The 14,384-nt window shown below is 38.4% G+C and overlaps 1 protein-coding gene across 1 annotated transcript in view; it reads right to left on the bottom strand.

Annotated features, from left to right (window-relative positions):
- Window positions 1–14,384, bottom strand: part of LOC128613038 (neuronal PAS domain-containing protein 3) — a 250,812-nt gene that overhangs the window by 177,366 nt on the left and 59,062 nt on the right. Inside the window, exon 2 of the mRNA XM_053633577.1 lies at window positions 6,796–6,894. Within this exon, the coding sequence (XP_053489552.1) occupies window positions 6,796–6,894 (99 nt within the window). The remainder of the gene's footprint in view (window positions 1–6,795; window positions 6,895–14,384) is intronic.

Raw genomic sequence — 14,384 nt, 5'->3', positions numbered from 1 at the left:
GACACGGTGAATTAAAGACAGAAATACATATTCATAAGTGCTTCGTTCGATAATGCTTTTATACTGTACTCTGAAATCAGCTGCGCATTGTTTGTGAGTATGAAAACGTTGCACACGCCATAACATGTAAAGCATGTAAAGCATGCATTGCAGACTTCACTGATGTCTCAATTTAACTAGATACTGGAACAGACAAGAGTGCTAGGCTGGTATGGATAAAACACTGGTGTGTGTATGCTGGTCTCAAGAAGCTCCTGCTATTGATTAGTTTCTCTCCCACTCTGTAAATCTGTCTCTCTCTCTCTCTCTCTCTGTGAGGTGGGTGAGTAGGTGTGTGTGTCGTAGTTGTGGAAAGAAGGATGAAACACGCTCTTGTTGCTGAGCCTGAGTTCCTGCCCTTCTGAGCGACAGCAAGCAACGGCTGAAATGTCTGCGTCTAACCTGAAATATGGAAGTTCGGAGCTGCATAAATAAAATCCCCATGGCAACTAAATGCGGATGGAGATAAGAGAGAGCGGGAGGATTTATGCATTTTTCGGAGCTGTCATGCCCTAAAGAGCCTCCTCAGGCAAAGCAGGCCACCTGCCACCCACTATATTAAACCAAAGTCTTCAGGTCTCTCTCTCGCTCCCTCTCTCTCTCTCTCTCTCTCTCTCGCTCTCTCTCTCGGCTGCTTTTTTCCTCCAGAACACAAGCAGACTGCTGTTGGCCTAAGATATAGACATGCTTTAATAAACAGCTGAAAAGAGATTCCTTCATCCAGAGACCTTTGCTATAATAGACAGTTACCAAAAAACAAGGCCAAATTGAGTTGATGTAATGTAGGCCAGGGTCAAACTAGAGAGAGCAAGAATGTTACTAAACACCTCAGAATTGTGCAGCAATTAGTTTTTTTTTAAAATGCTTCATTTTTTTATTATAATACCTGCTCACAGAAGGATTTTGTTAATGTTTTCTAGTTTTGACTATTTAATAAGTATAATGAAGACATTAAGACTATGAGCTAATAGAATAATGCAGTGATCATGAAAAACGTAAAACAAACAAACAAACAAAACAAACAAACTATTTTATATTATAGATTCTTAATAGTATTCCTAATGGAGATTTGCTTCTTCTTCTGCAACCAGCTTCATGTGGAGCTTCACTCAGGAGTCACAAGTTCACTTGTGGGCTTCTTCTTCTAGATTATACATAAAAAACTACTTGTTTGTTAAAACTACTAAAAGTACTACTTATTAAAAAAACCATTTTGATTCAGAAATAAAATGACACTTGGGCATATATTGATATAATACTGAACATTTAAGCAATGATTCAATGATTAAAATTCTACACTCAAATAATTGGGAATATTGATTTACCTTTCCTCTAGCAAGCAATCATTCTCTTAAGAACTTCTAGAATTTTCTCTCAAACTATATGTGGCAAAATTAATTGCCCCCCTCCACCCCCAATAGAATCTCATTGCAAACAAGTTGTCAGTCTTGGGGGACTAAATGGACTTGCTCTCAATCCCCAGTAACGCTTGTTGCCTTTGAATATTTTTCTTTCACTTGGGTATAAATAATTATGCTTCACACATGTAAAATCCAAAGCCCTAACCAATCAAAAGAGCTTTTTAACACATAAGTGAGATAGTTGTGACCATCATTAAAAAAAAGTCTCAAATGTCTGGAACACAGTTTGTTGTTTAAAATTCCACTATTAGACGCTGCCTCCATAACAACAAGCTATTCGGACTGGTTTTCCAAAAGAAGCACTTCCTGAACTCAAGCTAGCAAAAGTAAGCTGAACTTTACGAAATGTCACTGGAACTACGACTGGAATTGTATTTTGCGATTAGATAAGACCACAACTAAACATTTTTCCCATGAACACCTTCATTTTGCGAAAATAAAATCTTTTGGTGAAAATAAAAAGGCCCTCTTATCCACTGTAAAATATGGCGATGGTTTATGGCTGGTGGACTTATATTTTATATATATATATATATATATATATAGGGGCGCACGGTGGCTTAGTGGTTAGCACGTTCGCCTCACATCTCCAGGGTCCGGGGTCCGGGTTTCCTCCGGGTACTCCGGTTTCCTCCCCCAGTCCAAAGACATGCATGGTAGGCTGATTGGTGCGTCTAAAGTGTCCGTAGTGTGTGAGTGTGTATGTGATTGTGCCCTGCGATGGACTGGCACCCTGTCCAGGGTATACCCCCGCCTTGTGCCCGATGCTCCCTGGGATAGGCTCCAGGTTCCCCCGTGACCCTGAAAAGGAGTAAGCGGTAGAAGATGGATGGATGGATATATATATATATATATATATATATATATGAGTGTAGATTTGTGTGTGTGTGTGTGTGTGTGTATATATATATATATATATATATATATATACACATATATACATATATGAAGATGGACATGTTCAGTCTGGAGGAGTGGAACAATATTCCTCTACACATGTTCAGATATTACAGGGTCTGTGCAGTTGTTCTCGCTCCAAGGCTTCGCTAGATATGAATTGTGGGGTGTCTATAATTTTGAAACCAGCATTTTGCAGGAAAAACTTGATATTTAAGAAATATTTTTTTAGATTTGAGATTTATACCCATATAATCACCATTTTAACAAACGAACTGTGCCACCACTTCTGGTGCTAGGTGTATTTAATCTTAATACTGCATATACTGATTATATGAAATAGAAAGAAGAAAGAAGAGAGAGAGGTACAAAGCATGTATTGTGTGTGTGTGTGTGTGTGTGTGTGTGTGTGTGTGTGTGTGTGTGTGTGTGTGTGCATGTCTCTGATGAGAGCAGACAGCTTAATCCTAGTGCGTGTTTAGCTGTGTATGGGGACAGAGGTCCCATCAGACCTGAGAAAGGTGGACCGGTGTGTGTGTGTGTGTGTGTGTGCTTGTGTTTGAGTAACGAGGAGAGACAGGTGTGCGGCAGCCTTTCGGCCCCTCGCTGGCCCCTTGCTGCGGTAGAGATGGCCGTCCCTCCACATGGCCATTTATCTCCATTTTAGCCTGGCCCATACAGCCTGCTCAACCAGCACTTAAACTAAATAACCCTGCTGGATTTCAGCCTCTGTCTCTGCAAAACGGGATGCCGCAGCACACAGGCCTGTCCTCTCCGGCGTCCCCCACACTGACACAGTGTGTGTGTGTGTGTGTGTGTGTGTGTGTGTGTATGTGTGCAAATGTGTGTGCGTGTGTGTGTGTGTGCATATGTGTGTGCAGATGTGTGTGTGTGCATATGTGTGCGTGTGTGTACACACATGTGTATGTGTGCATGTGTGTGTTTGTGCATATGTGTGCATGTGTATGTGTGTGTGTGTGTTTGTGTGTGTGTGTGCATATGTGTGCATGTGTATGTGTGTGTGTGTGTTTGTGTGTGTGTGTGCATATGTGTGTCTATGTGTGAGTGTGTGTGTGTGTGTGTGTGTGTGTGTGTGTGTGTGTGTGTGAGAGTGTTTGTAAAGCACTTCAAGGGAGCAGGACAGCGACATGTGACGCCCGATTTTGTGTGAAAGTAAACAGAAAATTATAGAGTAGTGTCTCTTAAAAGACCAATCCTTTTTAAAATGTACTCGGTTTAGAAAGTATAAGGGCCAAAGACATGCGAAATGCCATTTGTACTTTTATTATGTTTTTTTTCTTTAAACAGTCAAATCTCTACTGATTCTGAATGACTTCTTGTACTTTCCTTTAGCATGATTTTTTTCTCTTCACACTACAGCACTGCTGAAATCTCTGGTCAGAAGGAGTTGATTGGTTTTCTGTAACAGCAGCTCTTAACAATAGTGCTGTAAGGCAAACTTTATATTAATAGGCTCATTTGAATACATGATCATTTCTGTAGTAATAACTTAGACAGGATGTGCCACATAAATATAAATTGTTGATATGGTGAAGGTTTCTGTGGAGAGATGTTTATTTACCTTTTTCAAAGGAGTCTCCAGTATCAGTGCTTTGTACCAGTCAATAGTAACGTAGTAGTTAATGGTTAAGATGTTGGACTACTAACTGGAAGCTTGTGAGTTCAAATCCCAGCACTGCCAAGCTGTCACTGTTGGGCCCTTGAGCAAGGCCCTTAACCCTCAACTGCTCAGTTGTATCAATAAGATAAATGTAAGTAGTGCTGGATAAAGGTGTTTTCCAAATGCAGTTAATGTAAAGATGTAACTAAACTTTCTGACATGGGAAAGCTTCCAGGATGGACGGCTTTGCCCCTTTTTTGATTTTCGGTAACATAACAATTTCGGTTTTATTAACTTCAAGAGAAAGAAAAAAAAGAAGTGTGGAACAACGGATTATATCCGTTTATAGCTTGTTATGTGGACATTCCACAACATTAAATGTAACTATAAATGAATAAATGTATTATGTGTCATACTTATTTTTCTTCCCTTTTTTTTTGCACTGCTTAAACTGCTGGTCTGTAAGCGTAATAAAACACTTCGGAGCAGCTGTTATTGGAAAATGAAGGATTTCAGGGTGGTATCGGCCCTCTGCTTCATGTCGAGGCACACATCACACCGCTCCAGTGTTGATTATTTTCCTATAACAGCTCACCCTAACTTATTATTATTTCTTAATTAAACACCTTTGTCAAAGAGCTGCGAAATGAGAGTGGGACTAAATGGTGTAAAATTTATTCACATATTACTCATTTTAAATGAGCAGTTTTATAACACACAAGAAGTTTCCTCTCTGACCTACAGATATTACATCGCTTATGTGATTTTAACAGGTTGGCGACAGTGTTGGTGTTGTGCTTTTGCTAACTGGAACGCTTTCAGAGAGGGATAAAAGGTGAAAATCTGTTTAGTGGCATTATGCCACATGTAAAGCATTAAAGCGTGGATTGGCTGAGTGTGTGTGTGTGTGTGTGTGTGTGTGAGAGATGATGAGAGAGTGGGATAGGCACTGATGACAGTACAGGCAGATCCTCTGTTATGCACTGTGGCAGTTAGTGTATCAGGAGCACAGGGTGGTAGTACTAATAATATTAAATACATGCCATGATGAGCTATTAGAGGAGGCTTTTTGTGAAAGTGATAAATAAATCCTCTTTAGTCAGTGTGACAGTAATCCCAATGCCCCTGTGCTTTCATTCCTCACCAATCCATCAAACGGTGCTGGGTTTTAGCAGCACTGAATATTCCCAAATCTGTCTGATTCTACTGTACTGCTGAGGCGCCGTAAACATGAAACATGCCGTAAATAAAACATAGCTGTTCCTAGGAGAATATGAAACGACTTCACTTCCCACAAAGCTTTGCTGTAATCTTTATGAGTTAGAGATCAGCGAGCATAAAGTGCCACGTCTTTATGCAAAAGCCCGTCGTTTATCAGCTCTCTGAGCAATAAGACTAGTCTTAATAAGCCTATTACATATTGGGTTTCCCTCAGTGTGGAATAAGTCACTTGAACGGCTGTTGCTCAGAAGCAATAATACTTGTTTTTGATCAATTAACTATGTCCTTGTGAAATGTGAGGAGAATTATTCACTCTGCTTTTAAAAATGCCACTGACTATGGTTCGGGCTCTTAGATTTATGTCAAACCATTCCAGTAAAAATAATTAAATAAAAATAAAAACATAAAAAAATTAATTCTAACCCTTCATACTGCATTAGAAACAGGACATTGCTGAATGCTGTAAATGTGGTTTAGTGTGGGAGTAACCGAAACATGGCTCATACTGTAAAAATAAAAAAAAAAACATCTCAAAATAAGAGGTTGTTTAGGTCACTGCACTCTAAAAACACTTGTATAGCCAATTTGAATATTAGTCTGCCAAGCATTAGTCGGTAAATTAAAGTAGGATAAAAATCTCAATCATATATGTTTACCAATTTAAATATCGTACACCATGCACGTCTGAATGCTCAAATCTGATTGGTTTGAAGTATTTTCGTATAACAGTACAGGTAGTTTCGGCTGTAAAATAAATTATTAATATTAATGCGCATGTGTGTTATTTTCATATAACAGCACGGTCTGTCGTGCGGTGTTCCACTTTTATGACAGTGCAGTTGAATGCTTGAATCTGAATGCTGTGCATGATTTTCATATAATAGCACAGGTACTGTAGTTCTGGCTGTAACGTGAACGTTAATATTGATGTGCTCATTCTAATCCTTTATTGTTTCTATAGTAACAGATCATACACAGGGAATTGTATGATGGATGCGCCACATAATAAAGACTAATGGACATTTATTTAACATTTATGGAAGGAGTTTCGGTTGTAAGCAGTCTCGGTCATGGTACCGATTTCCATTTCCTTTGTTTTCTCGGTCAAATGTCAGGCTGCGCTTTGTGTATGTGTGTGTGTGAGAGAGAGAGAGAGAGATGTGAAAAACGACACGGCTTTCACATATGAGAACAGGAACTAACTTGGACGTTCCAAAACATTAAATCTAACTATTAACTGTTAAATGCATGACGTGTCATTCATTAATAAATGAAACCCTGGCAAGTTCATTAAACGTTGGTAAATCGCTGTGGTATAAGCAGAAAAACACACTACACGTGTTGTGCCACATCACAACCCCTCCGGCAGGTATTATTCTTGTATAACAGCATGGTCTATCATGTGTTATTCCTTACATAATATCTCTTTAACAGCTGTATGCTTGGGCTGAATAAAAGAGAGAAATAGATATAAATATGTAAATGTATACTTTTGTTATGTGCAATGAGTTCTGTGCAGCTGGTGTGTGTAAACTGCCTATCGGCTCTGAATAACCAGTGGGCGGGACTGAGAAAGGGGAGAAGGGGAGGAGTTACCATGGTGATGAGGTATGTTGTTGCCCTCCGAGGTGAAGTGTCTTGGGCCTAGCGGCTGAACACGAGCTGGCATTAGCTGGCCTCTCCCAGTAAGGGTCGCTGTGGAGAAATGTGGAAAAGCTCTTAAACGCTATATTGCGATACATACAGCTGACCCCTGACCCTTGACCCTTCCCAACCTCCCCACAAGTACACACACCTTTAAATACACATCTTACTCATTAAATCATGCAATTCTACTTCATTAAGAGAAGCGCTTACTGAAGATGAATGAATGAATGAATGAATGAATGAATGAATGTGCTGATTAATTGTCATGTGTGTAGATTTAATAATGTGTGCAGACATTGTGTACAAGCAATATAACATTAAAGTAGATGGAAATAGAGTCGACAGAATTGTAATGGTATAGTACAAGGGTAACTGTGATTAAATTACAAAATACAAAATAAATGACAAAAAAAGAAATCTGACACTGATACAATAACAATTTTACACAATATAGTATGCTGTTTAATAGGCTCAAACAATTATACAAGTCAGTATGCAAACCTGAAATTCGATAACACGGTATGTTTATTTTTCTCACATCCAAAGCCCTTGAAGTAATTGCTGTAACATAAAACTACTTCAAAGCTTTATAACACATTAGCTCACATCAGAGGTGTTCAGACTGAATCAACCCTGGGCACGAGAATTTTTATTGGCTAATGAAAGCAGAGTATTTGTCAAATCTGTGATTTAACCGCAATTTTTGCCAAATGTTCCATTAGAGACGTATGATTAGCAGCCTGGGCTCTTTTTGTGTTGTGTTGCTGTGGAACTGATAGCAGAGCTATAATTATTGAGCCGGCTCTAATCTGAACTCCCTCTCATGTTTCTTTTACACTCCTGCATGTGCACACTAAAGAGCTTTCATTGGTGAAGGGCCCTTCATGGGCACTACGAAGTGGCAGAAGCCGTAAAAAAGAGAAAGCTGATGTGTTGAGATGGAAATCTGTAATGGGGATGGATTCATATCGACTTGATCACTTCTTTACTCTTTTTTTTCTGTGAGATTACAAAATTCTGTGTGCTACATGTCACATTACCCCAGTCTTATTTCATTTACATTGGCTGCCTGGAACCGCTTATCACATTTAAAGCCTTAAATCAGGAGTGTTCTATCTGATCCACAAATGAGGCACACCTGATAGCTGATTGAAGGCTAAGGTCAACACATTAAATATGTGCTCTTCCTGATTGGATGGAGTGAAAAAGATTAGACACCCCTGCCTTAAATTGTTTAGTTGCAGTATGTCGCTGATCTCTTAATGCCCTATAGCCCATCCTGAGCACCTCACTCTGCGTTGGAGTTGTTCAGCTCTACTCATGCTAATTTGATCTTTTATCGTATTTGATTAGTAGTTGATGCTTTTAAGATGTTTAATAGATTTGTAGTAGTGGTGCACTGAAAATAAAATTCTTCACTGAAACCGAAACCATAATTGGACACGACTGAAAAGCAAGCGCTGGAGACGATGATTACCTTTTTGTACTGTTGCATAAATTGTAAAAATTTATTTTGCTTTTATGCTTTCAGACAAAAAAACATTCTTATTGAAACTGCAGCCATTTTATAAAGGAAATAACCAAAAATATCTATTTTGCATGAGTTTTTGTGCAAGTTCTGATGATTGAAGATTACTTAATGAATGTATTTTTTAATAGAACATATAGTAATAATAATAATAATAATAATAATAATAATAATAATAATAATTTTAGTTTTTGTAGCTTGTCATTTAGCACTAACATTCCTTCTAGGTATGAAATGTGCCAGTTATGGCCACTCCACTACCACTATTGTACACTGACTTGCATACACATGCCGAAGCAAACACACAAGCACGAACGTCAACCTCTACATCACATCCCAACAGGGATTTTTTTATTTATTTTTATTTCATTCCATGGCTGCGTATATTGCAGAAGCAAAGAGAGATTTGGTCCATTTTTCATTACCCCTATAGCAGGCAATTCTTAGGAAAGCATACCCTTTTTTCCCCTCTACATGTTGAGTAACTAATCTGCGCCAGGTGCATTGTATTCCATAAAATGCTCTGAGGTGGCCTTTCTGCAATTTCCCAGGAATCGGGTATGTGATTGAAAGTGTGTCAGATCTATAATCAGGCCTCTGCGTGCTTATACACTGTTCTTCTGACCCCACCTGTTCACTGCTGTCCCTGCACACCTCACAGACTCTGAATGTGGACTGAGCTGAGTTTGAGGCCCAACACCACACGTCAGAACACACACTCGCTGCTGAGTGGAGGAGACACACACCACTGCTCAGTGGCTCACTAATAAGCGAGGATAGTTATTCAGCAGGGTGGATGTGTTTCTGAGCATAGCGGCTCGCTCCACAGTGCCAGATGAACCAATAAAGAAGGTGAATAAAAAAGGTGAGAGAGAATGAGATCTGCAGGATGCATTCCATTCAAACAGCATTCAACATACAGTTTAGGACATGGCCTCGTCACTCAGTAAAAAGCCTGGCAAGACACATCTAATCCTCTTAAATAAAAGCATCAATTAGAAACAAGAAGGGAATACAAGGGAATTTATTTTTAAAAAATTAAAAAGTCTAATAATTAATAGACCTGAATCAGCACTGTGTGAACAAAGAGGGAATCTGAAAAGACACTTCCTCAATTTGATATTTGACATTTAATATTGCCACAAACTGAGAGGTGAGACAGATGGAGATGCAGTTGAGCATATTTTTATCAACAATCTGGCAGGCAAACAGTTTCAAAACGAAGAGCAAGATCAAAATCACTAAACAGGTAAGGGTCAGGCGAGGCACAAACAGCATAAACAAGGCAAAGACAAAAACCCGAAAAAACTGGAAACTATCTAAGTCTAAACCAGGATAACAAATACAGGATAATAAGATTTGGTAATCGTCAGGGGCAGAATGCACAAACTGAGCATTACTTTAAAAAGTCATTGTCAATGAAAGTCTCCTTTTAAAGTGTGTGTATGGGTGATTGGAAACAGGTGAGTATGCTCAATACTCTGGGGATTGCAAACGGGTCAATGGTGGTGGATTCCAGATAGCATAGTCCGAGGCGACCATTCGTGCGTACTGTATAAACTCGGTCGTTGATACAGTACGCACTTGTCAGTATAGTATAGTATAGTATAGCACAGTATAGTATGGTATAGTATAGTATTGTATACACTGGTCAGTGTAGTATAATATAGTATAGTATAGTATAGTATAGTATACACTGGTCAGGGTAGTATAGTATAGTATAATATAGTATAGTATTGTATACACTGGTCAGTGTAGTATAGTATAGTATAGTATAGCACAGTATAGTATGGTATAGTATAGTATTGTATACACTGGTCAGTGTAGTATAGTATAGTATAGTATAATATAGTATAGTATACACTGGTCAGGGTAGTATAGTATAGTATAGTATAGTATTGTATACACTGGTCAGTGTAGTATAGTATAGTATAGTATAGTATACACTGGTCAGTGTAGTATAGTATAATATACACTGGTCAGTATAGTTTAGTATGGTACACACTGGCTAGTATAGTATAGTATAGTATACACTGGTCAGTAGAGTATAGTATGGTATACACTGGTCAGTATAGCATAGTATGGTACACACTGGCTAGTATAGTATAGTATAGTATACACTGGTCAGTAGAGTATAGTATGGTATACACTGGTCAGTATAATATAGTATAGTATACACTGGTCAGTATAGTATAGTACGGTATACACTGGTCAGTATAATATAGTATAGTATACACTGGTCAGTAGAGTATAGTATGGTATACACTGGCTTGTATAGTATAGTATAGTATACACTGGTCAGTAGAGTATAGTATAATATACACTGGTCAGTATAGTATAGTATAGTATAGTATACACTTATAGTATAGTATAGTATACACTGGTCCATATAGTATAGTATAATATACACTGGTCAGTATAGTATAGTATGGTATACACTGGTCAGTGTCGTATGAATACAATCCGGGCATAGCACATATGCCAAGTTGGTACTGTCGTGTGACCTACAGCTTAAAAAGAGTCGACATGCTGCATTCCACCATTTTTGATTCTGACAACTCTTCCATCAGAATCCGATACTGCAGAATCTCAGAGGAAGCAGTAGGTCATCCAGGTATTTCTTGCCTACTGTTTTATGAATACTGAGAATTTGGACATTCTACTCCTTTGGCGTACTGCTTTTTGCATACTATATAGTAGGGTAGTAGGGATCTTCGACACAGCCAGAGTTCACAGACAGAGTTGAACTGAAAGATACAATCGTGAGCTTTCAGAGTAGTGTTTAAGATTCACATGTGAAAAACTGAAAAGGCAGGAGAGTAATGCAGCTAAGTTCAGAAATTATTAAAGCACTGCACATAAGGCCAGTGTACATTTATTTAAAAAGAGATGGCTTTTATTTGAGGAAAAAGATGGTCAAATTGCAGTTAAAATACAAACAAAATATGCAAATCCTCAGAAATGTATGCTATGTGTGCTCATGGTTCAATACCAATGCAAACAGTATAGTGCGCATTATGAGCAATACAAAATCAAACAAATGATAACACTCTCACACATTTTTGAGTAATGCCAAGTGCACTTAAAAAAAATTGCATCTAAATTTAACAACCTGAAAGTTTGTTCTATGCACTAGTCTTCTGAAGCCTATGCAGTAAATACTTTTAAGTATAAGGCTATAGTATTTCATTTCAGGAAAAGCTTATGAGAACAACCACAACACTTGTGGTTGTTATGAGCAAAAACTTCCAGATCTTGTCTGCATTTGAATGGCATCTTGTTGCTCAACAAAGATGCATCTAATAGTTGCTGCCAAAACATTTTACAGTTTAATGTGAGAACCTGCACGATGTATCAACTCTGTCTAGCCCTCTTGTGGACTAAGCTTTTCAATGTCCTCATGCACAAAAAATATGCAGAAAAATATGTAAACAATGCTGGGATAACAGCAACCATGTGCTCACATGTACATACAGTATAGTCATGCACCTTACTGGTGGATTAATAAGAATGGCTGAGCAGGAAGCAGCTTTTATTGGCCCGCTGTATTAACTGCTGAATTGGATGGAAGAACTGGGCAGGCTGATTTATGTTGCCATTTATCGACGTCATCTACGGAGAGCTGGGTGACTGACATTTACAGGTAAATCCCTCCATGTCTACTACAATGATATGACCTGTAGCCATAGAACTCATTCCACCAGGGCCATAGTGCCCACTGCCCTTTGCCCAGCATAAATCTACCACCTGCATGCCTGGCAGTCAAACGTGCATCAAAATCTTGTACAAGGTTTGAGTCTTTATGTTCAGTGGGGGAAATAAGTATTGAGACATTTTTTTCAGTAAATATATTTGCAATGAAGCTATTCAAATGAAATTTTCACCAGACATCAGGATTAACTCAAGACATCCAGAAATATAAAGAATTCACAACATTAAAGTCCATAAATAAAGTTATGTGTAATAAAGTGGAATGACACAGGAAAAAAGTATTGAACACGCTAAGAAAAAGCAGTTCAAGAGTAAGGCAAGGCTGAAATCTGTAAGTAATTATACCCCCTATCTGTGCAAATTAATATCAGCTGGGTTAATAAATTGATGGTCTATAAAAAGGCTTTTCATTACCAAGGTGTCACACAAGAAACATCTCATGATGGGTAAAAGCAAAGAGCTCTCCCAAGACCTTCGGAACCTTATTGTTGCGAAACATATTGATGGAATTAGATACAGACATATTTCAAAACTTCTGAATCCTCCAGTAAGCACCATTGGGGCCATTATCTGCAAGTGGAAGTAATATCACTCCATCATCAACCGGCCACACACAGGAGCTCCTCGCAAGATTTCCGACCAGGGAGTCAGAAGAATAGTCAGAAGAGTAGCCCAAGAGCCAAGGACCACTTGGAAAGAGCTCCAGAAACACTTGGAGGCAACAGGTGCCATCGGCACAGAGAAAACTATCGGCAATGCACGCCACCGCCATGGCCTGTATGCACGCTCATGTCGCAAGACTCCATTACAACTCATTTGGACAAGCCTATGAAATATTGGGAGAGTGTAGTCTTGTCAGATGAGAGCCATGAATGGAAAGGAATTTGGCATTGCACATCACCCTAAAAACACTATACCAACAGTGAAGTTTGGAGGTGGAAGCATCATGGTGTGGGGTTGTTTTTCATCACATGGTACTGGCAGACTTCATATAATTGAAGGAATGATGAATGAAGCCCTTTACTAGGAGATTCTTGAGAAGAATCTGCTGCCATCCACCATGAGACGTGGGTGGACCTTCCAGCAGGACAACGATCCACAGCATATAGCAAAGGAAACTCTCAATTGGTTTCAGAGAAAAAAAAATCAAGGTGTTAGTATGGCCCAGTCAATCACCTGACTTGAATCCAATTGAGCAAGATTTAAATACAATATGTTTAGAAGAATGGGCCAAAATCACACCTGAATACTGCGACCAATTCATTTCTTCATACAGGAAGCGTCTTGAAGCTGTCATTACACACAAATGCTTCTCCACTAAATATTAAATGAATTTCAGTTAGCGTGTTCAATACTTTTTTCCTGTGTCATTCCACTTTATTACACATAACTTCATTTATGGTCTTTATTGTTTGGATTTCTTCATATGTGTGGATTTCTTGAGTTAATACCAAACTGTGGTGAAAATTTCATGTAAATAGCCTCATTGGAAATATATTTACTGAAAAAAATGTTGACGCGTTCAATACTTATTCCCCCCACTATATTACTCAAGAGCACAAATACATTTTTTCCCCTTGTTTGTGGTGCCAAATATTTCATGTAAATGTGAACATCCTGATGCTCAGTGTACGATACGACACCCCTTACTAAATAAACGTAAACTTCGCATTTAATAAGTCACATTCACATACCCTCTATTTTTGTTTCATATAATGTTTGGACTGCCTCTGAAACAGCACTTCGATTGGTTAAGTAGACTATTTTTGTCTCATTAGTGCTGCCATGGTTCAGAGCTGTTTTCTATGCTGAGTGAATTCTTTGCTTATCTTATAGTGAATTCATATTATGGCAAAAAATTACAGTAATTACAAGACAACAGCTCAAAGATTATACTAAGAGGTGTTAACTCAAATGAGTCTTTTCTAAAGGAAAGGCACAAAATCTCTTCATGCTGCAAGCTGCATACTATTTATTATGCAGTCATTACTAATAAATGGTTGGGAATGTGTATAGTTAAATCCTGATATCATACTCCTAATTACTTTAACCATGGCAACCACTGACATTTTCTGAATCATGTTTGGGTATAATGTGACTTTGCACACTGTCAATCTGTACGTTTCCGGAAAAGTTACCAACTGGTAATTATAAGTTCACCAAAGGCAAACAAGATGCAAGCTCATAATTATCATCATTCCAAACATTATGCAAACTCATTAGTAACCCCTCTGCCAGGTAACAATGATTATTTATGAAACCCTGTCATTTGCTTTATAAGTTGTTATTCATTGTCTAA

The sequence above is a fragment of the Ictalurus furcatus genome, chromosome 9 (assembly GCF_023375685.1).
Source record: "Ictalurus furcatus strain D&B chromosome 9, Billie_1.0, whole genome shotgun sequence".
NCBI classification, from domain to species: domain Eukaryota; kingdom Metazoa; phylum Chordata; class Actinopteri; order Siluriformes; family Ictaluridae; genus Ictalurus; species Ictalurus furcatus.
Note: the sequence above shows the minus strand (reverse complement) of the source record. Positions and strands in the feature narration are given on the sequence as shown.